The 24,849-nt window shown below is 41.2% G+C and overlaps 1 protein-coding gene across 1 annotated transcript in view; it reads right to left on the bottom strand.

Moving 5' to 3' along the window:
• Positions 1–602: 602 nt before the first annotated feature.
• LOC143975937 (uncharacterized) overlaps positions 603–24,849 on the bottom strand; it is an 86,031-nt gene continuing 61,784 nt past the window's right edge. The window contains exons 2-4 of the mRNA XM_077478469.1: positions 20,684–20,972; positions 13,035–13,853; positions 603–1,004 (exon numbers count right to left, since the gene is read on the bottom strand). Coding sequence (XP_077334595.1) covers positions 603–1,004; positions 13,035–13,853; positions 20,684–20,972 — 1,510 coding nt within the window. The remainder of the gene's footprint in view (positions 1,005–13,034; positions 13,854–20,683; positions 20,973–24,849) is intronic.

The raw sequence follows: 24,849 nt of genomic DNA, 5'->3' as shown, positions 1-24,849 counted from the left end.
CCCACCATGTAGCTTCTCTGTGCCCATGAATGCAGCCTCACTTTGCCCACAAATTACAGCCTCTGTGTGCCCACCAATTGCAGCCTCTCTGTGCCCACGAATTGCAGCAACTCTGTGCCCACCAATTGCAGCCTCTCTGTGCCCACCAATTGCAGCCTCTCTGTGCCCACCAATTGCAGCCTCTCTGCCCATCAATTGCAGCCTCTTTGCCCACCAATTGCAGCCTCTGTGTCCACCAATTGCAGCCTCTGTGCCCACCAATTGCAGCCTATGTGTCCACCAATTGCAGCCTCTGTGTCCACTAATTTTACAATTACAGCATCTGTGCCCACCAGTTGCAGCCTCTGTGTCCACCAATTGCAGCCTCTGTGTCCATCAATTGCAGTCTCTGTGTCCACCAATTGCAGCCTCTGTATCCACCAATTGCAGCCTCTGTGCCCACTGTCACCCTCACCATTTTCTGGATAACATAGCAGTCTCCTCTCTTTATCCTCCGGCGCTCATATGTCATGGAGCTGGGTCTGTGTGCAAGGTCCCGCCCCCCTAGACCGGCTCATGTGATAGGCAGAACACTGATTCAATCTACTATCACATGAGCCGGTCTAGGGGGCGGGACCTTGCACACAGAGCCAGCTCCGTGAAATACGAGCGCTGGAGGAGAGGGAGGAGAGCTCCGCAGTTGCCGCTGAAAGTGGCCCCAGGGCAGGCGGTCTACTGGAAAATTTACCAGTATCCCGGTAGGCCAATACGGCCCTGCTTTGCGGTAACGGATGAACTTGCAGGTTCCTGATGGTACTCTGATCCATGAGGGTTGTATCAGATGTATCAGGAATAATGCTCCATTCCTGCAGGAGGCTCATTCCATTTAGAACCGAGTACACTGTGTGCTTTGATCCATTATAGGTGATGGAGATTTTGGCTGGTGCTATCCTCTGGTACTGGACCTGGTTGTTACGCAGCATCTTGGTGGTGTTGTTGAGCTGTCTGCGGCGACTCAGGGTATGCTGGGACAAGTACGAAAAATATTTGCAGTTGGCCATATGGGTCAGGTAGGGTGCCTAGTGCTCTAATTTTTTGCATGAATTGCTCTTTGACATGAAAGAAGTGAATTTGGAGGACTGTGGCAGAGAGAAATGTAGGTTTTGGCAGCCTGTGGATGGAGTCAATGATCAGCTCAATTTTTTTTGTTTCAGGTAGTATGATTTTGATTAGACCACATGCGTGTGAGGATAGGTCAGAGTTTTGCATCAATTTTGGTATGCCGTGGATTTTGATGTTATTGCAATTGGAACCTATCCTCAATATCCGCAATTTTATCTTTTAACCATTAAGTGTCCTGAGCCTGGTCTTCTTGAGTGTCAATGATGTTGTTCACAGTATTAATAATGTCCCCTATGTTAGCTGCAATATGGGTGACCCTAGTCTCCAGTACATCTATGCTGTGGCCAAATCTTTGCATGAGAGAAAGCATATCAGCTTGTAGTGAGCTTCTTAAGGACATTAGCATATCCTTTAATGTAGTGGCCATCACTCGTTGTGCCATAGTAGGGAAGGCAGCTATGGAGTCAGGCATAGAATTTTGCACTGGCAATGTAGGAGTTAATGAGGTGATAGGGCTTACCTCATAGCTGACTGCAGTGACATCCAGGCACCTTTTTACCTTAGCAGGGCTGCTAGATACTGGGGTACCTGGAGGAGAAGGTGGAGGCTCCATTCCAGTACTCAGGGAGGCTTCTTGGTTCACAACAGAGAGTGCAGACTGCATGGATTGCGTGGGGAGGAGAGCCGTGGATGATTCTTGCAGCGGACTGGCCACAGCGCCATCTTGTCTTCGGCTAGTGGTCAGCTTTTACATGTAGGCCGTCAGATTGTGGAGAGCCAATCCTCCTTCCTCTTTAGTGACATGACCTCCCGGGTGCTGCAGGTGATATCCACAGGCTGAGGTATGTGGTGAGAGATAGCTGGAAGCTGGCCGATGCTTGTACTAGTGGCTGGTGTGAGGAGCTGCTGTTCTAAGCAGCCATCCTGCTCGTGTGACTGTCATGCCCTCCCCCCATATATTTTTCTGAAAGCAAATGACCAATAGAATAACAATAAGGTGCTACAGATTTTTAGGGCACAGTGATGTTTGTGCAAATGTTTATCAAAACAATCATTTTCTCTCTCAGTTGGGGCAATCATTATGGAGCAATCTGTCTCTGTTGGGATAATAATGTGGAGGGGTCTCTGAGAATGCTCCATTTGATTTCTCCCAGAGGAACTGTGACAGGGAGCCTACCCCTTCTCTACATCCAGTAAACAGACCAAAGAGACTGCAGGAAGACAAGGGGCAGAGACTGTGCTGTCACTGCCACCACACACAGCGCTACCAGTGGAGTCTGTACCTTCTCTGGTGAGTGAGCACCATGCCACTGGGCAAGCCAAGCAAGCAGAGTAGCAGAGAATCACAGAGAGGGCAACAACCTAACAACCTGGAGGTATCAGAATGGCCTAGGGGGCAATTGCCTCTTGGTCCAGTAGGCCCCTACCCAGCATAAAGCTAACAGTTTTAATCAGTAGGAACAAGACAACCTCAGTGAACTACTGGCCAATTTCTATCTGCCAGTAATAACAGGGCCTATCACAGCTTGATGAAAAACCATGTCTTGCTGCTAAAACTACCATAGATTATTTTTATTTTTTTAACTTAACTATGTAAGCTTGTCAGTTCTGCCAGTGTATGCTGTCGCTAAGTTTATCTGTGAAAATCGTACTGTTCTGCAACACCACATACAGCATTATGGCATCCCTTAAGAATTCTTTGCCGCCTGGCCACATTTACAAGTACATTCTTGGTAACATATATTGTGGTGAAGTGCACGATGTTGGAATAGGAAACATAAAAGTAGTATCATTCATACTTTTTTTTAGATCTCTAACCAGGAGTGCACTGTATGCATTAACTATCTGGTATGATACGTGAAAAAAAAATAACTTCACTTAATTAGCTTTCTGCTCCTCTAACCAGCAATTACAATGATAGCCCAGACTCGCTTAGTAATACAACAATAGCTGCTGCAGTGTCTGTTGTCAAAAATGGAGAAGTGTAATTCAGAAATATAATGCAATATTGTTTATTTGTATTAAATTTGTTTAATTTTGATGTGTTTTTCTTTTTGTCAATAAAAAAGTGTTCCTTTTTAACACTTCTTGACCCTTAGTTAACCCTTAGCAGCCCTAAACTACATACAGGTAAATTACATACCCTCCATCTCCTATTATCCTTCTATTATTTTCTGCTGTGTTTTCAATTTCTATTTTTTAATTCACTAATAAACTTTTTCAATGTCTGCTTGTTTTTTTTTATTTTTTATTTTTTTAAGCTTTTTTTGTGTTACATTAAAAGTTAGTCAAAAAAAAAAAAAAAAAATCTTACATTTCATTTGTACCAGAACTGTAATTTTAGTATCTTAACAAAAGGAATAAGTTATATTAAAACATGAATGCACGGTCATGCGACGTTGTACCCAAACAAAATGTATGTCCTTTTTTCAAACAAATAGAGCTTTCGTTTGGTGGTATTTTATCACCTCTGCTGTTTTTGCGCTATAAACAAAAAAAGACAGACAATTTTGGAAAATATATATTTCTTTACTTTTTGCTATAATAATTATCCCCCAAAAAATATATAAAAAATAGGGGATAGATTTATGGCATTTATATTATATATACTTTATATATAATATATATATATACAGTGGTGTGAAAAAGTGTTTGCCCCCTTCCTCATTTCCTGTTCCTTTGCATGTTTGTCACACTTAGGTGTTTCGGAACATCAAACCAATTTAAACAATAGTCAAGGACAACACAAGTAAACACAAAATGCAATTTGTAAATGAAGGTGTTTATTATTAAAGGTGAAAAAAAATCCAAACCATCATGGCCCTGTGTGAAAAAGTGATTGCCCCCCCTTGTTAAAACATACTATAACTGTGGTTGTCCACACCTGAGTTCAATTTCTCTAGCCACACCCAGGCCTGATTATTGCCACACCTGTTCACAATCAAGGCATCACTTAAATAGGAGCTGCTTGACACAGTAAGGTCCACCAGAAGATCCTTAAAAGCTACACATTATGCCGAGACCCAAAGAAATTCAGGAACAATTAAGAAAGAAAGTAATTGAGATCTATCAGTCTGGAAAGGGTTATAAAGCCATTTCCAAAGCTTTGGGAATCCAGCGAACCACAGTGAGAGCCATTATCCACAAATGGCGAAGACATGGAACAGTGGTGAACCTTCCCAGGAGTGGCCGGCCGCCCAAAATTACCGCAAGAGCGCAGCGATGACTCATCCAAGAGGTCACAAAAGACCCCACAACAACGTCCAAGGAACTGCAGGCCTCACTTGCCTCAGTTAAGGTCAGCGTTCATGCCTCCACCATCAGGAAAAGACTGGGAAAAAATGGCCTGCATGGCAGAGTTCCAAGGAGAAAACCACTGCTGAGCAAAAAGAACATCAAAGCTCGTCTCAATTTCTCCACAACACATCTTGATGATCCCCAAGACTTTTGGGACAACATTCTGTGGACCGATGAGACAAAAGTGGAACTCTTTGGAAGGTGTGTGTCCAAGTATATCTGGCGTAGAAGGAACACTGCATTTCATAAAAAGAACATTATACCAACAGTAAAATATGGTGGTGGTAGTGTGATGGTCTGGGGCTGTTTTGCTGCTTCAGGATCTGGAAGACTTGCCGTGATAAAAGGAACTATGAATTCTGCTGTCTACCAAGAGATCCTGAAGGAGAATGTCCGACCATCTGTTCGTGTACTCAAGCTGAAACGAACTTGGGTTCTGCAGCAGGACAATGATCCTAAACACACTAGCAAGTCCACCACCGAATGGCTGAAGAAAAACAAAATGAAGACTTTGGAGTGGCCTAGCCAAAGTCCTGACCTGAATCCTATTGAGATGTTGTGGTATGACCTTAAAAAGGCCGTTCATGCTCGAAAACCCTCTAATGTAACTGAATTAGGACAATTCTGCAAAGATGAGTGGGCCAAAATTCCTTCAGGACGCTGTAAAAGCCTCATTGCACGTTATTGCAAACGCTTGGTTGCAGTTGTTGCTGCTAAGGGTGGCCCAACCAGTTATTAGGTTTAGGGGGCAATCACTTTTTCACACAGGGCCATGATGGTTTGGATTATTTTTCACCTTTAATAATAAACACCTTCATTTACGAATTGCATTTTGTGTTTACTTGTGTTGTCCTTGACTATTGTTTAAATTGGTTTGATGTTCCGAAACACTTAAGTGTGACAAACATGCAAAGGAACAGGAAACGAGGAAGGGGGCAAACACTTTTTCACACCACTGTATATATATATATATATATATATATATATATATATATATATATATATATATATATATATATATATATATATATACATATATTATTACTAATGCCAGTGATCTGTGATTTTTATTGGAACTGCAACATTGCAGTGGACAGATCGGACACTTTTGACAATATTTTGGGGATCATTGACATTTATATGGTGATCAGAGCTAAATACAGCCACGATTACTGTATAAATGTCACTGTCAGGGAAGGGGTTAACACTAGGGGGTGATCAAGGGGTTAACTGTGTGTTCCCTAGGTGTGTTCTAACTGTAGGGAGGATGGGCTCAGTAGAACATGACAGAGATCATGTTCTCGATGACTGGGAACAGAAGATTTGTCATGTCACTAGGCGAACAGGGAAATGCCTTGCAGCGAAAAAATCAAAAAATTAAAAGTCAGCAGCTACAAACATTATAGCTGCTGACTTTAAATAAGCACTTACCTTTCTAGGGTTCCTGTAATGTCGGGCGCCAGAGGCCGACCCGTTCCTCAGCTCTCGGATTCCGACGCCGCCATTAAAAGTAAGGGAAACAGGCAGTGGAGCCTTGCGGCTTCACTGCCTGTTTCCTACTGCTCATGTGCGAGTCGCGCAGCATTTTGTGAATGGAGCACACTGTGTTGTGGGACACACACGGTTCCCACAAAACACCGTGCTCCATTCCCCAGAAGACAACGTAAGGAGGTGAAGACAGAAGATCACTGCGGAATAGAAGGGGGAAGATTAGGACGATCTGCCTAGCAACAGCCATTTCTGGTACAAAGTGAAAAAAAAAAAAAAATTTAAAAAATTTTGGAGCCTGTTTATACAATTATTTTTTATTTTTTAGGGTGGACCTCCTCTTTAATTGAACAAGCTGAAGTTAGAAGCTGATTGGCTACCATGTACAGCTGCACCAGATTTCACTTTCTCTAGTTTTAGTAAATTATCCCAATTCATGTATTACTTTGTTCTCTGAAATAATGCAAAGTTATCACTGAATAAACAGGCCCACAGAAGAAATAGTGACATTGCTTTGGTTCATAAGAAGTAGTGATGAGCTGAACTGCTCTGGGTTCTGTTAGGCAGGGGTTCTGTGATCCCTAAGGCTGAGTTCATACCTGCATCCAATTTGCATGGTAGGAGATTGTGACCGGCCCTCTATGGAGCTGGTTCACATATCTTTACTATGGCTCTAATGCTAATTTGCACAGGGCTTCTGTGCTTCTTTTGGTCCATTTCAGGTCCGAACTCAGCACAAAAATCCAGGCTGAAACCGTGAATGGGGAGGTATTGAACCCCTGCTGTGAGCCGTATGCAGCAATAGTGTGAACCCAGCCTAAAGGAGTTTGGATGCCAAACCCAAACCCCATTAAAATCAATGAGGGACAGATCTGTCAAATTAAAAATACCCATTGTCTTGTTTAGTAGATAAAGGAGGGGGGGTGGGGTGGGAAAAAAAATATGGGGTTGCACTGAATGTATTTTTCTGCCAATTTTCACAGTTTTTTTTTTCTACAGCAAGAATGAAAAAAGTGTAGCACCCACCCTCCCCCTGTACATATCAAACCCTGGTACTGGTCTGGTACTGGTTTTAAAATATCATGGGAGTTCCCACAAAAAAAAAATCATTCCGCACCCTTAATCTGAGCATTTAGCTTGGCTGGCTAGGAAAAAGGTGGGGGGGGGGGGGGCATGAGGAAAGTGCCTTGTTAAAGAGAACCCCTCAGACAAAGCACCTTGTCTCCATGTTGAAAAAGACAAGGGCCTCTTCACTTTAACCCTTGCCTAGTGGTTGTGGGAGTCTGCAGGTAGGAGGTTTATCAGAATCTGGAAGCCCCATTTAAAATTTAGGGGGCCTCCAGATGCTGCCCCCCCATGTGAATGAGCATGAGGTACATAGTACCCCTACTCATTTACAAAAAAAAATGTAACTTAGAAATAGACACCCAGACATTTGACAAGTTCTTAATAAAAATAAAATAAAAATTTCCCCAAAAATGTCCCTTGTTGTAAATCAGTCACAATGCCCACCACCAAATGTTATGCGATGACCTGGCTGAGCTGCCATCAGCTATTTAAGAGAAGAAGCAGTGATAGTGGTGACATCATTGACCAAATACAGCCTACCTCACTGCCGAGCTTCCATGTTATGGCTTCAGTGTTAATTTGAAATTGCTGATCTTCTGGAGTCCAGGATGTAAAATTTCCCACATCATTATAAATTACAGTGATATTATCCTTATATATCAAATTTGTTATTTTGTAGTGATTAACAAATTCTCCGTATTCATTAAAAAAAGGTGCCGGCTCATTTAAACCAAATGCATATTTAATTTCTTTTAAATAGTGATACAACTTCAACATGAAAATAGAAAGAGAAAAGTTTGTTAACTAAGGAATAGAAATTTGTCAAATAAAATGTATATTTAAAGTCCAACTCACTCCTGATATCCCCCCTCTGGTCCCACCCTCCACTTGGGTTGAACCTTAATTCCGCAGAGAGGAGTGTCATGTAAAGACTTGGTGCTGAACTCATCTGCATTCTCCTTTCAGTCAAGGGCAGGGATGCCTTGCCACCCTGGGATCACTGTAAATTAGCTAAATGATGCTTACATTCATTAAAGCCAGAAGAAAAATATAATTTCCAGTGACCAGGTGAGTCTTTGCAGGACAGGAAGGATATCATCTGGAGCTTCTTTTTTTGAGGGATGGAATTTTGTGGTTTGTGTCCAATCTGATATCGGCCTTTAGGTCAGAGGGTCCATTCATTAATTGCTCATCTTGCAAGATGCATTTTCCTGACCAGTGAATCTAACCTTTACCCTAGGTTCACATCTATGCAGCTGATAAGTCATTGGTTGTTAAGGACGTGACGGCCGACTTCCCGGCCCACTGCTTAATAACCAGCTATTCTTCACATAGAAATGTACTTGGTCGATCATTTTTCGACCAATCCAAATTCCAATCATACTAAAAATGTGCAATTCATTCAAAAAAGAATAAACAGAACACATTTTAACTTATTTCAATTAAATTCATTACTATTTGTTACTATTTCATTCGGAGACTGAGATACATCCCAATCTCTGAATGACTCAAAATGTGTCAGAATTTGTATTTGGATCAGAGCGAATAGCACGTGTCTAATTTCCACTGATCATCTAGGTCAGTGTTTCTTAACTCCAGTCCTCAAGGCGCACCAAAAGGTCATGTTTTCCGGATATTCCTCAGATGAAACGGTTGTGGTAATTACTAAGGCAGTGAAACTAATAAAATCACATGCGCAAAAAAATGGAAAGCCTGAAAACATGACCTGTTGGGTGCGCCTTGAGCAACAAATTATTGGTTACCTTGCTATATTCTTTTGTCAAATTTTTGTTAATTTACACCTTATCATTTTTTTTTCTTTACTTGCAACTTTGCACCCACAATTTTAGTGACACTTCCACTTAATTACTACTTTGCTAATTAGTACATTATTCACAATGTTATTCATTTTTATACACCAACATCCTTGCATTATCCCGATACATGTCACCACTTTCTCTGTAACCTACGGGGTTTACTATTAATTAATTTTGTAAAATATTATTATCATTAATTATACACATATTTAATACCTTGTTCCCAGATATGTTGGTCTCAACAACAACAATACATCTCAATTCTTGGTGACACCCTGCCATATCTTTGCATTCTTCTACTCTGCCCGTTATCACATCCATATTTATGCCGCTTCAGTTCCAGTGGAGGGATTATGCTCCTGGCTCACCCTGCACCCACCACCGCGCATTGCACTTGCTGTCTGGGTTGGTGAGTATGTTTTGGCTAACCATCTACAAGCATTAAATGTTCATTCACTTATATATTTGTTTATATGGTTAGTATGGTTCATTATTATACTTTTTATATACATTCCATAGGAACTTTTTGGTCACATTAGCTCCCGATGAGTGGGGATACACCCACGAAACGCGTCAAGCTTCTGATTTGATGCCCCAGCTACATCTTATATGGAACCATATTTATTTCATTATTATTTTAAAATAACATTTATATACTAAAACAATTATTTTCTATCTAGTGGGTGCATACTTACCATGTGGGTACATTTGTCGATATCAGGCATGCTGTTGTGGGCACTATTATGCTAAACAAATTAATCTATTTATTATTATCATGCGCTGTTGTATATATATACTATTTATAATGCCTATACTATATTTTCGCCTTTATATACAATGACATTGATACTTTTTATTGTCTTTATATTTAACAATCAATAAACATTCCATGGTGAAATTTAAACATGGTTAAAATTTCCCTCCACTATCCGAGTGCTTCATTTAAAATCCCAATTCCCTTTTATACGTACCTACTACCGGGATGGAGGCACTTAATTGTGCTTCATTTAAAGTCCCAAATCCCCCCATTCTCACATATATATTGGGATGGAAGCACTTGGATATATGGGATGGAATATAATTTATCAATTTAAAGTCCCAATTCCCTTTTATACGTACCTATCCTTGGAGGATTGCTTTTCATAGACACTTGGCAGGTGACGGAGAGGTGATGTGCTGCCTCCTCACTGCCTGTTTTAACCTCCCTGGTGGTATGATTATGTCAGATTTTTGTGTCTCAAAGCAGTACATTGTTTTGCATGGAAATTTGGCGTTTTATATTGTAGACCTGTAATTCTTAGGAATAACTCACTTAAATCTGTCCAAACAAGAGTCTAGTAGACATCCCGGGTATGATAACGTTTGAAACACGGAATCATAAATTATATTATAATAAATAACTATAAATAATTATAACAAATAATAATATAATAATAATAAAATCTATTCAATAATGTAAGCAAATCAAAAACACAGAAATTTGCTCAGTTGCAGAATTGTCGCTGTTGTTACTTTCAGTGACTGATGACGAATTTCCCCACAAAACACTATCACTCAATTCTGCAAGTGATTCTAATTTACTATCGCTGTTTTCTAGCTGGTTTCAAACCGCTTTTGATGTAAAGGAGCACTTTTTGGATGCCATGGAGTATATAGTATATATATATATATTTATAATATAAAACTGCATGCAGGGCACCAGACGAAGCATTAGGGACAAAAGGGATGTGAAATGATTTGATACAGTAATGTAATCTGTAAGATTACAGTGTACTGTATGTATTATGCTTTTCTCACTTTTTAAATCTGGTGCCGGTCTCCGCCCCATGTGTTGTGACACTCGCAGGGAATGGAGCCCGGCACAGTGATAGATTGAGCGGAGGACACAGCCCGCACACACAGCGGGGGGGGGGACATCGCAGGATCCTGGGGACAAGGTAAGTAACTTTGACTGGATCCTGTGATGCAATCCTGGGTGTGGCGTGGGGTTACTGCTTTTGGTAATGAAAATTCACCCCGAGCCACACTCAGGATTACCACCAGGGAGGTTAAAGGAGAAGTATGGTCAAAGTTATTTCGGCCATATTGCTCATATGGGTCACAGGACTGCACTTTGTTCTGCATTCCTGTGACTCAGATTCAGCAGACAGCGGTCTAAAGGCTGATGTCACCTGACACCACAGAGCCCATCCAGGCTCTGGACAGATCCCAACAATATGGTTAGGATCTGCCTAGATGCCTAATCAACAGCTAGTTCAGACTTTCATTGTGCCACTGACAGACTGAGCCATCCGCTACCACCCCCTCCACAGCCCAACACTCCAGTGAGTACTGGAGGGAAGAGCAGAGAGCCGGTGACTGACGGTCATCACTCTGCTCACTGAAGACCAAGAACTGAGCGATCAGCAGTCTTGTGAGAGGTGGTGGGGGACAGCTGCAGGATTCAACCACCACATCACCACATAGGTAAGTATAAATGTTTTTTTTAACCCTTAAAAGCCTTCAACACTGCACTGTATTCATTACACATGATGCAGGGTGGTGTTGGTTGGAGGGTGGCAGTAAAATCACTGTTTGTGTGGCTCCCTTATTGCAAATGTAAATGAGCCCTTACATTGATTGGTGGCATATATATATTTTTATCAGGTTAGAAAAATAAACATTACAGTAACATGAGGGAGGGCATGGTTAGAAGGAAAGCTCACTTTTCACTTTAGTGAGATTTATTGTGTAACACCCACAATATTAGGGCTCATTCACACTACTGGTTAGAGGGTGGTAAAACCATGCAGTTAAGCAGAGTTTTTACCACCCACCTGCTACCCCCTTGTGTAGGCAGTGGGGGGTGGCTGCTTTGCTTCACAGCAGGAATTATACACCCCGTTGCTTTTGCCAGGTGCTAGCACCCACCAAACACAACCCAGTCAAGTAAATGGGTGCAGCTCTGCAGCTCTCATTGAGTGTTCTCTGTATTACGAGAGCCGACAATTCAAAGTGATTTTAAAAGACTTTTTTTCCTTGCGAAATGACACTTTGTGCAGGGACAGTTCTAAGCACGGGAAACATGCGCCCCTTCACAGGCATACTATAGACACCCCCCAGGTATGAAATTTAAAGGAATATTACACTTTTATTGTTTCACTTTAATCATTATTAAAATCACTGCTCCTGAAAAAACAGCCATTTTTAAAACTTTTTTTTTGCATTGATCCATGTCCCCTGGGGCAGGACCCAGGTCTCCAAACACTTTTTAGGACAGTAACTTGCATATTAGCCTTTAAAATTAGCACTTTAGATTTTGAACGTACGAGTCCCATAGACTTTAATAGGGTTCTAAAGTTCACACAAAGTTTAGGTCTGTTCGCAGGTTCTGGTGCGAACCGTACCGGGGGGGTGTTCGGCTCATCCTTAAAGTGGTTGTAAACCCTAAAGCCCCGTACACACGAGAGGACTTATGTCCGACAGACTTCCGAAGGAGTTCTGCCGGAGTTCTGCCGGAGTTCCGACAGAGTTCTGACGGACTTTTCGACTGAGCGGACTTGGCCACACACAATCACACCAAACTCCGACGGATTCGAACGTGATGACGTACGACTGGACTCGAATAAGGAAGTTCATAGCCAGTAGCTAATAGCTGCCCTAGCGTCGTTTTTAGTCCGTCGGAATAGCACACACACGAGTGAATTTTTCGGTAGGAACTGGGTCTGGCGGAGTTCCGTCAGAAAAATTTGAAGCATGTTTCATTTCTAAAGTCCGTCAGACTTTTGCGAATCAAAAGTCCGTTGCAGCCCACACACGATCGAAAAGTCTGACGGAATCATTCCGTCAGACTTTGGATGTCGAAAAGTCCGCTCGTGTGTACGGGGCTTAACAACCAACTTTGACCTACAGATAAGCCTAGATTAAGGCTTACCTGTAGGTCCAAGAAATATCTCCTAAACCTACACAGTTTAGGAGATATTTGCCAAAATAAAGGCACCGCTGTCAACGGCGATATGCCGTGAGTGGCGGCTCCTGTGCGCATGCAAGGGAGTGACGTCATCGCGGCTTCATCGAATGACAGCGGCGGAGCAGCGAGACCCACGGAGACCCACCAAGAAGATGGATGCATAGTAGCCCATTATGCTTTACCTTTGCAGGGAATCAAAGAGGAAGTAAACCCATCAGGGTTTACTTCCTCTTTAATCACTTTAATCACTAATACCAGAAAAGTATAAATTCTTTTAATTTTCTGAAAGTCCTGGAAAAGTCTGTATACTGTACCTTATGTCTGTAATAATGAGGATGCTTATTATATATTTTTTCTTTATAGAACAGATTGATATCATGCAGTGCTTTGGCCATAACTTCTACCGCATAATAAATTCGTGGAGAGAGTCCTTGATGCAGAATATTAAATAAATTTGGATACATTTCTTCTTCCAGAGACCCACAATAGGTAAGTGGACATAATATGGTATTGTTTCTATTTTCTTTGTTTTCAGACATACACTTTGCAATTGATAAAAAAAAGATGGAATCTGATGAATTATTTAAGGTATAAGTCTTGTCAATTCTATCAAAAAAAATTTCTTTATTTGGAATGAATAAAGGGTGTAAATCCAGAGACAAGCTACCATTAAATAATTCGTATGGATCATATGCTGCAGAGCTGAGAGATCTCAGAGGAGGAACAATAAATGTTTTATCACAAATGACATTATTATCAATGAAATAATTATAAAATAAAAAGTTACTGATAAAAGATCCACATAATACAATTACTTTAGCACTGGAGTTTTTAATAACAAAAATTACATTATTTCTAATTTGTTCTTCATTAATGTGAGCATACAAACTAGACCAAAATGAAACTGAATATTCAACACAAATACCATTACTTTTCATGTACTTTATTAATATCTCCTTATCTTTGTCTCCGGCATCATCTTGTGATGCAAATATTCCAACCCACGTCCAGCTAAAATGTTTCAACAACTTAATAACAGCCATATAATGAACATGGTCATTCTGAACTGTCCGGAATACATGAGGATAGAGAAGCCTATTTGTTAGAGAATAGTCCGTAGCTCCATAACTGATCTTCAAAACAGAAAAACTGTCATTATTTTCAATGTTTGTGGACAATATTTGGAAATAATTCCAAAAGGTAAAATGAATTGGGAAATCTGACTAAAGTCTAGACATATAATTGTTTATACTTATTTAATATTTATTAGTTATATTAACCATTTGACCTCCGGAAGATTTACCCCCCTTCATGAACAGACCATTTTTTGCTATACAGAACTGTGTTACTTTAACTGCGTGGTCATACAATACTGTCCATAAATGAAACATATGTAATTTTTTTCCCCACAAATAGAACTTTCTTTTGGTGGTATTTGATCACCACTAGGTTTTTTATTTTTTGCACTATAACCAAAAAAGGCCTAACATTTTTGCAAAAAAAAAGAAAAAAAAAAAAAAACAATCTTTTTTACTTTCTCCTATAAAACATATCCATTAAAAAAAAAAAAAAAAAAATAATAATAATTTTCTTCATGAATTTAGACCAATATGTTTTCTGCTACATATTTTTGGTAAAAATAAATCCCAATAAGCGTTAATTGGTTTGGGAAAACGTTATAACTTCTACAAACTGTTGTATATACTGGAATTATAATTAATACATGTTTTTTATATTTGTAATGGTGGTGATTAGGGATGGGCTTTATGTTCACGTCAAACATGAATTTGACTCGAATATTGGCTGTTTGCCTGTTCGACAAATAGCGAACAATTTGGGATGTTTGCGTCAAATTCGAAAGCCGCAGAATACCCTTTAAAAGTCTATGGGAGAAATAAAAAGTGCTAATTTTAAAGGTTAATGTTCAAGTTATTGTCATAAAAAGTGTTTGGGGACACAGGTCCTGCCCCAGGGGACATGTATCAATGTAAAAAAAAGTTTTAAAAATGGCCATTTTTTCGGGAGCAGTGATTTTAATAATTCTTAATCTGAAACAATGAAAGTGTAATATTCCTTTAAATTTCATACCTGGGGGGTGTCTATAGTATGCCTGTAAAGTGGTGCAAGGTTCCTGTGTTTAGAACAGTCCAAGAGAAAAATGACATTTCTAAAGGGAAAAAAAAAAAAAAATATATATATATATATATATATATATATATATTTATATTATATTATATTATAATAAATTTTTATATATATATATATAGCGCGCTAGCAGCTATAATGAATTGTCCATCTGGAAATACATATAAAAGTTCATTGAAAAAAATGGCATGTATGGGGGTCCCCCCATATTCCATACCGAAGGGTCTGGTATGGATTTTCAGGGGAAGTCCACGCCAATTTTTTTAAAAAAAATTACGTGGGGTCCCCCTCAAAATCCATACCAGACCTGAAGGGTTTGGTATGGCTTTTAAGGGGAACCCCGTGCCAAAAAAAAGGCGTGGTTCCCCCCAAAAATCCATACCAGACCCTTATCCGAGCATGCAACCTGGCAGGCCGCAGGAAAAGAGAGGGGAACAAGAGAGTGCCCCCCCTCCTGAACTGTACCAGGCCATATGCCCTCAACATTGGGAGGGTGCTTTGGGGTAGTCTCCCAAAGCATCTTGTCCCCATGTTGATGGGGAGAAGGGCCTCATCCCCACAACCCTTGCCCAGTAGTTGTGGGGGTCTGCGGGAGCGGGCTTATCGGAATATGGAAGCCCCCTTTAACAAGATCCCCAGATCCTTCCCCCCCATGTGAATTGGTAATGGGGTACAAATGTAACCCTACCATTTCACAAAAAAAGTGTCAAAATTTTTAAAAAGACAATAGATGGTTTTTGACAATTCCTTTATTAATGTCTTCTTCTTTCCCCGCTTCTTCTTCCATCTTTTACCATCTTCTTTCTTCTGGTCTTCCTTTGGTGTTTTTCTTCTTCCTCCATCTTGTTCTTCCCCCGCTTCTTCCTCTCCTCTATCTTCCTCCATTCTTTTCCGTCTATTGTCTTTTTTAACTTTTTTGACACTTTTTTGTGAAATGGTAGGGTTACATTTGTACCCCATTACCAATTCCCACAGGGGGGAAGGATCTGGGTATCCCTTTGTTAAAGGGGGCTTCCAGATTACAATAAGCCACATACTATATACTATATAATATATACTATACTATAGAAACCCCTCAGGTACGACATTTGAAGGAATATTAAAGGAATATTACACTTTCATTGTTTCACTTTAAACATTATTAAAATCACTGCTCCCGAAAAATTGGCCATTTTTAAAACTTTTTTTGCATTGATACATGTCCCCTGGTGGGATCACCTTTAACGGTGTTTGCGTGTTAGAAGTAATTTTTTGCCTGTCCACTTGTTCTGGTGCAAACCGAACAGGGGGGGCAGGTGTTTGGCCCATCCCTAGTGGTGATCAGTGACTTATAGCAGGACTGTGATATTGTGGTGGTCAATATGACATTTTTGACACTTTGTGGGAACCAGTGACACTAATGCAGTGATAAAAATATACACTGTCACTGAACTAACGACAATGGCTGGGAAGGGGTTAAATATCTAGGGCGATCAAAGGGTTAAATGTGTACCTAGCCAGTGTGTATGTGTACACAGTGTAGTGTTTTTATTAAGGAATGTGCTGGATTTTATTCTCTGCTTTGAAAGGAAAACAAAATCCACCACATCCCTGCAGACAAAACAGAGCTCTGCATTGTTTATATATGCAGAGCTCCATCCTGTGCCTCTCCTTGCTGATCAGCGGATGTCGGCGGACATCCATTGGCTGGCACCCACTGAATGGGATCTGCTGTAACTAACCACAGCAAAAGCAGTGCGCAGCAGCATGTGCAAGTGCTCCCTATATGGAAGTGCAGATCCCATAAATATACTGTACAGTATCTCACAAAAGTGAGTACACGTCACATTTTTGTAAATATTTTATTATATCTTTTCATGTGACAACACTGAAGAAATGACACTTTGCTACAATGTAAAGTAGTGAGTGTACAGCTTGTATAGCAGTGTAAATTTTCTGTCCCCTCAAAATAACTCAACATACAGCCATTAATGTCTAAACCCCTGGCAACAAAAGTGAGTACACCCCTAAGTGAAAATGTCCAAATTGGGCCCAAACTGTCAATATTTTGTGTGACCGCCATTATTTTCTAGCTCTGCCTTAACCCTCTTGGGCATGGAGTTCACATGAGCTTCACAGGTTGCCACTGGAATCCTCATCCACTCCTCCATGACAATATCACGGTGCTGGTGGATGTTAGAGACCTTGCACTCCTCCACCTTCTGTTTGAGGATGCCCCACAGATGCTCAATAGGGTTTAGGTCTGGAGACTTGCTTGGCCAGTCCATCACCTTTAACCCTCAGCTCCTTTAGAAAGGCAGTGGTCGTCTCTGAGGTGCGTTTGGGGTCGTTATCATGTATCATGGATTACTGCCCTGTGGTACAGTCTCTGAAGAGAGGGGATCATGCTCTGCTTCACTATGTCACAGTACATGTTGGCATTTATGGTTCCCTCAATGATCTGTAGCTCCCCAGTTCCAGCAGCACCCATGCAGCCCCAGACCATGACACTCCCACCACCATGCTTGACTGTAGGCAAGACACACTTGTCTTTGTACTCTTCACCTGGTTGCCACCACACATGCTTGACACCATCTGACCCAAATACATTTATCTTGGTCTCATCAGACCACAGGACATGGTTCCAGGTATCCGTGTCGTTTGTCTGCTTGTCTTCAGCAAACTGTTTGTTGGCTTTCTTGTGCATCATCTTTAGAAGAGGCTTCCTTCTAGAACAACAGCCATGCAGAACAATTTGATGCAGACAGGCTGACCCCCCCACCCCTTAAACCTCTGCAGCAATGCTGGCAGCACTCATATGTCTATTTCCCAAAGGCAACCTCTGGATATGACGCTGAGCAAATGCACTCAACTTCTTTTTTTAATGACCATGGCGAGGTCTGTTCTGAGTATAACCTCTCCTGTTAAACTGCTGTATGGTCTCGGCCACCATGCTGAAGCTCAGTTTCAGGGCCTTCGCAATCTTCTTATAGCCTAGGCCATCTTTATATAATTTTTTTTTTTTCAGATTCTCAGAGAGTTCTTTGCCATGAGGTGCCATGTTGAACTTCCAGTGACCAGTATGAGAGAGTAAGAACGATAACAACATATTTAGCACACCTGCTCCCCATTAACACCTGAGACCTTGTAACAATAACAGTCACATGACAGGAGGGAAAATGGCTAAATGGGCCCAATTTGGATATTATAACTTAGGGTGAATTCACTTTTTTTTCCAGCGGTTTAAACATTAATGGCTGTATATTGAGGGGACAGCACATTCACACTGTTATAAAAGCTGTACACTCACCACTTTACATTGTAGCAAAGTATCATTTCTTCAGTGTTGTCACATGAAAAGATATAATAAAATATTTACCAAAATGTGAGGGGTATACTCACTTTGTGAGATATTGAATGTGATTCTGAAAAACTGCTATAGGGTGATAGTGAACTGGTTAAAAACTATATTTATCTCTATAATTTACATATATTGGTTTTAAAAACCCCACTGTAGACATGGAATTAGAATTTGCCTGTTGAATTTTCTCAGAATTTTCATAATTTTGGGCAAATTCACAATAAGTTAGAAGGCTGGCCGCAGCCTGAATTTGTAGAAGGAGTCTGAGGGCTATATATCCTGCCTCCTTCTCTTTCAGATCCTTGTCGGCTCATTTCTGGGTCAGCCGACACGTCATTTCCGGATTTAGGGCAGTTTGCATCACTTCCTGTTTTGGCTAGGAGAGCAGCAGCGCGGTCGGCTGCAGGAATCGTCGGTTCCCTCACCCAATGGTGGCAGTTCTCGTAGATGGGGGCGGGTGTCCGCTCAGGTAGGCAGCGGATGGGGGTGTCACATATCGGAACATTAGCTCACCCTTGTCAGCAGGAATCGAAGGCCGGATGCCAGTGCAGGGGGGGTCGGTGTGTGTTTTCCCCGGCTACTCTCCGGGCACAGCACCATCACCAGGTGTGATCGGGGGAGGGATGGAGGGATGGAGGAGATCAGATGACACCAGGCACACTACACACACATTGCTTACTTCCAGATGTACAGTGTCATGTAAGCCAACATAGTCAAAACATAGCCAGAGTTCAGGAACCAGAACAGATAGTCAATCAGACAAGACCAACCATCAGGGAGCCAGAGATGAGCGTAGTAGAACAGCAAGCAGGAACTGAAGCCAGAAGGAATGTCAGCAAAGCAAGTATTTAACAGGAACACAGGAGAGCGTCTCTAGAGATGTGACCTCAACTGGAAGGGGCGCTCCCCACCCTCCCAAGAAGCTTGGTACGCCAGAATAAAAGATGTGGAGCTAATCAAAGAAATGACAGCTAGATTACAGGATAGGTTGGAAATGCACAATAAGGTCTGGGAGGATTGGCATCGCCGAGAGGATGCACCATGAGCCAATGATTGAGATACTACCTTATATTCCCACCTGTTCTTTTTTATCTTATTTTGTAAATCTCTTTATCCCTTCTCTCTTTTCTATCTTTTCTTTTATGTTCTCTCTCACAAATTTCAATTATTATCTAACTCAAAGTATGAATTAGAAATGATCCTGCACCAATTACTGCCACAATGTCTGTACTGGCTATATTCCTGTTCTAGCACTGCCTGGAACTCAATGCGTTCTGTCTATGTTCTTTTACCTGCTGAGATAACTAATAAAGCTGTTATTTGAAAAAAAAAAGTCTTAGATCCAATAAAACTTAGTAGCACAGCTCTTTTCTGCACAGCTTCCAGGGAAAACTCTAACCTGTCAGCAGACGAGTCCCATGAGGATGGATTAGCCACATCAAGTTCCTCCATGTGTCCCAGAGAAGCCATGCTGGAGATATTTATAGATGTGTCTCTAAAACACAAGTTCTGATTCTTCACTCAAGCTGATTACCTGTGCTTCGGCAGTGTCCATTCACTGAAACCCCATCCTTGTCACCAGTTTTATGTATTTTAAAATGTATTTAAACCATCAACATGGACAGACATTTACAGGACCCTTTTACTTAATCCAAGACAGACATACAGAAGCCAAAGATGCTCTAAAACAGTGGTCATCAACCCTGTCCTCAGGGCCCACTAACAGGCCAGGTTTGCAAGATAACTGAAATACATCACAGGTGATATCATTTGCTGCTCAGTGATTGCAGTACTCTAGTCTGCATCTCCCCAAGGTAATACATAAAACCTGGCCTGTTAGTGGGCCCTGAGGACAGGGTTGATGACCAATGGTCTAAAATACATAGCTCTACCAGAACAATAAAAATAACATATTTACAATGCTTCCCCCAACTGGATGGAGAGCAGTATAAAATACTAATACATAACAGTGTGGATACAGTGGGCTCCATGATCTCTTATTGACCAGGGGCCCCATAAGTTGTCATTCCACTCCTGTGGGCCATTGCTAAAAAACTGACCTTGTCATATCTTCCAACAGTGATCCAGCTGGAACCAGCAATGAAGTGTGTGCAGGAGGAGAGTCAAGGAAACTGTATATAGACTGTGTATAGGAAGATGTCCCTGAAACTGCTGCCTACATTTTGTCGCTGAATTCAAGTGGACATCCCATGACCTCCCATCCCTATCCAACTTGTTAACACTCAAAAAATAACAAAAACAGGATCAGGGACTGTTCTCTGACTCTGGAGTGCCTGTGGGGGTTTGGTGTTATAAAAGATAAAAGTATATATGGAGCAGGGAGGAGTTCCGTGCACAAAACAATTATTTTTCACAATAATTTCAGTTGAATTTGAAAATATGTTTTTGTTTCATTGTAGCTACATTTTATTTAAATTTTGCACTTGATGGTCTTGAGGGCAAAGATGAAAGACCTACCTGTGTATATCCATAAATTCCCAATATTTGTGCCATTGGAATTGTTGTAACTGAGTAATGATCTCCAATAAATCCCACCAGTTCAGCTTCTCCAGAACATGAGTAATTAGGGACTGTCTTCTGTAGCCCAGATAAAATGCTTAGAACATCCTTTACAGCCAAACATGGATGTAAACATGAATCTAACACATGAAATCCCAGTGTAATATTGGGCAAAATTTCTGGATTCTGGTTAACATTGTGGATAGCAGAAATAAAAGCCAAAACATTTATAGGTGTTTGTTCTGCACTGTAAAGGCAAAAAAATTTATGGCAGAGGAGGGCACATTTATAAATACCATTACAATTATTTTGATCTTATATTTAGTGACTTTCAATGGGCCTTTTCTGCACCCCTGACAAGACAGGTACTTACCTGTCCTTGTGTCATTGAAATTAGCAAGATATTAACTTTCCTCTGGAAGAAATAGATATTGCAAAATGTCTTCATGGGAAAAGCAGAACTCATCTAAATTTGATCTTACACTTTTAAATATTAGAGATTGAATTTAAATTCAGCAATAATATTCATGTTCAATAAGCAATGAACACACATTTAAAATACAATTCTGACTCACACATGAAGATTGGGCAAAACATACAGTCATGTTTGACAGTTTGGCTTTGCTTTTTAAGAACAAAGTCAACCTATATTAATTAGTGAATACATTGTGTTATGAAGACAGACAAACAAATAATAATAAAAACAGAGAGATGGCAGGAAGCCCCCCCCCCCCCATCCCCAAACTAGGGACTTGTATGTATTATTCCAACCCTCATTCAAACTTCTATCAGACCACATCTTTGTGCTACTCCAACAATTATCATTAGTTTCTAAAGTGAAAATGAGAAGACCCTTATTCTGCATTATAAGCTGTTCCTGCATGACCTCTTTTAAATGGAGATTGAATAAATCCCTGGTCACCACTCAAGGCACATCCCTGTACATCCAAACCACTTACAGAATTTTCTCTTTAACCACTTGCGACCACTGCACACCGATTTACATCAGCAGAATGGCATGGGCAGGCAAAAGTTCATACCTGTATGTCGCTTTGAATTTGCCATCTAGCGGGCTCATGCGGGAGTGTGCCTGCGGGTCCCGTGAGCTCAATGTTGGCGAGTACAATACAGTCCCAGCCTCTTTTATATTAATCCACATGTATATGAGAAATGAGGACTGGATAGTGTGATACCGTTTATAAATATATATATATTTATTCAAACAAAAGCCCTTATGCGGGGTACTCACATGGTACAGGTTATCCAGTGCACCACTCTGTGGCAAGCATAAAAATGTTGGGTGTCCCTTCACTTCAAACAAACCAGCTGCTGACTCCTACACTGTCCTGTCCCCTCCCCCACGCGTTGCAACACAGCGATATGACAAGTCTTCCTCTAGGGGATATGCCCCTAATGGAAAATTTGTATTTGAGGCTGGTGGACTTTACTGGTACCGTAACAATTAAGATACACATATATAAAACAGATAGAATTTTATTGAATTGACATCAACAAACTTAAAACATACAAATTTAAGAGAGTAACTCTGTCTAAACATAAGTGGTGCAACTGAAATAGATGGTAATACCAGTTCAAAAAATCTTAATTATGCTGACATGTTTCGCAGAAATTCACCACTTCTTCAGGAGCATTTGTTTGCATAATAATGTATTAAAGGAACAGAGATAGTGTATAGTACTATAGATTAGAAAAAGAAAAATACATTAATAATAATAAACAGGTTATAACATCACAAAAAATGACAACATATTCACAAAGTAATGGTGAGCACAGTATCCTTCCCGAAATTGATGATGGCCCTTACCCAGAGCAGCAACGTGAGTCACGGTCCAAAAGAGTAGGCCCGCAGCTGTTCTATATACTCCTTTCTTTATAGAGGAGTATTATTACTCTATGTATGCTCTGGGTAAGGGCCATGATCACCTTTGGGGAGGGATACTTTGCTCACCATTACTTTGTGAACATGTTGTCATTTTTTGTGATGTTATAACCTGTTTATTATTATTAATGTATTTTTCTTTTTCTAAGCTATAGTACTATACACTATCTCTGTTCCTTTAATACAGTATTATGTAAACAAAAGCTCCTGAAGAAGCAGTGGATTTCTGCGAAACATGCAGAGCATGTCAGCATAGTTAAGATTTAGTGAACTGGTATTACCATGTATTTCAGTTGCACCTCTTATGTTTAGATAGACAGAGTTGCTCTCTTAAATTTGTAAGTTTTAAATTTGTTGATGTCAATTCAATAAAACCATTTTTATATACGTGTATCTTAATTGTTATGTTACCATTAAAGTCCACCAGCCTCAAATATAAACTTTTTCCCCTGAACATGTGGTATCTGAACACTCAGACGAATCCTAAACATTAATTACCTCCCACCCGACCTATTGTAAAAAAAAAAAATAGCCAAGCAAGAGCACTGCTATTCTGGGTGGATGTCATAGAGCGTCTTCCAAGCGCGCGTCTCCGGTGTGCTCTAGCAGCCGCACTACCATGTGTACATATAGTGTGTATATATATATATATACTGTCTCCCGTTGGTCCCCCTGATCACTGCCACAACAGTACATCAGGATTGGTAAATTTTCAAATACTGTATACATATTGTACAGGGCGCCAAGGTTGGGTCCTGGACGGGTGCTATATAGCACCAGTATTTGGGTTGTGGTCCCTTTAAGGGAGTCACAGTAGACTTCAGGAGATCACCCAGAATGGGTGAAGAATTCCGGGAGTAGTCAATCAGGAGAGGACTGACTCCTCAGTCCTCTCTATTTTAATAGAGAGTTTGTTGGGACCCAGAATTTGGGAAGCTCTCAAGTGATATTCAGGTGGGAAAGAGCCTCCCTCTCTGACCACAGGGATTCAGCACACAGGGGGTTAAGGGCCTCCAGGAAACAGCTCATAAAAGACAGGAAGTAGTGAGGAGGTGGAGGCAGGGGCAGACTGACAACTCATGGGGCCCCCGGGGAATAGGAGATTATGGAGCCCCCAGGCAATCAGAGATCATGGGGCCACACAGTATACACAAACACACACACACACACAATACTGGAGAGGTGGGGCAGCTATAATCTCGGGATTTTTAGACCAAAAGGATGTCGGTAAGGGACATTTCAGAGACAGATGTAAAAAAAAAAAATTTTTACACACTGTCCCTGGTTTTACTGAGGCTGGCAGCCCTGATGGGGCCCCCTAGTGGCATGGGGCCCTCGGGCAGTGCCCGAGTGGCCCAATGGTCAGTCCACCCCTGGGTGGAGATGAGGAGGAGTAGGTGCTTACACCTGTCTGATGAGCTGTGTATCTGTTTGGGAGCTGCTAAAGATTCAGCAAGGACTTTAAACTCTGGGGTGAAGACCCGGCTACAAAACTGTATGTGTTTTTTGTTTAATTTTGCTTTGTACTGAAGATAAGCAGACTTTGTTTCATATTTTTCACTTGTGTGCTGAAGGAAGCCTTATTTTTTATTTGCTTATAAATAAAAACCTTTTGTTTCAAGTTTAAATGGTTTATGCACACGCAAATGGCATGTCGTGGGTGAAGTCAGCTCAGATGCTGCAAGCAGCAGGTAAAGGCGTGGAGGAGGTCATCAGGGCTTTGGCACAAGCCACTGTGACCCAGCACCAAGCTTCAGCAGATGCAAACCGTTGCCATGAGGAAACGATGGCTCAGCAGCAGAAGGCCCTGGCACAGGCTATAGCTGCGCAGCAAGAAAGCACACCGTTGCTATCCGCCCAGTTTACTGCTCAGCAGGAGTCCACTAAAGCACAGGTGGCTGCCATACAGGAGGCAGTGTAGCGGCTGGCTCAGGGACAAGAACAAGATACCGCTGGCAACCAAGTGTCTGTGAGGGCCAGCCATTTCTTACAAAAACTGACACCCAGCAATGATGTAGAGGCCTTTCTCACCACCTTTGAGAGGATAGTGGAGAGAGAGGGGTGGCCCCGTGACCAATGGGTCAGCATTATCTCCCCTTTTATCACCGGTGATCCGTAAAAGACCTATTTTGACCTCCCAACTGAACACATCAGTGACTATGAGTGTCTGAAGGCAGAGTTCCTGGCCCGCCTAGGATTGACCACAGCCGTCCGGGCTCAGAGG

Source organism: Lithobates pipiens, unplaced genomic scaffold (assembly GCF_037356315.1).
Source record: "Lithobates pipiens isolate NorthernLeopardFrog02 unplaced genomic scaffold, aLitPip1_a1.2 Scaffold_13, whole genome shotgun sequence".
Taxonomy (NCBI): domain Eukaryota; kingdom Metazoa; phylum Chordata; class Amphibia; order Anura; family Ranidae; genus Lithobates; species Lithobates pipiens.
The sequence above is the reverse complement of the archived record's forward strand: the minus strand, read 5'-3'. Positions and strand labels throughout refer to the sequence as shown.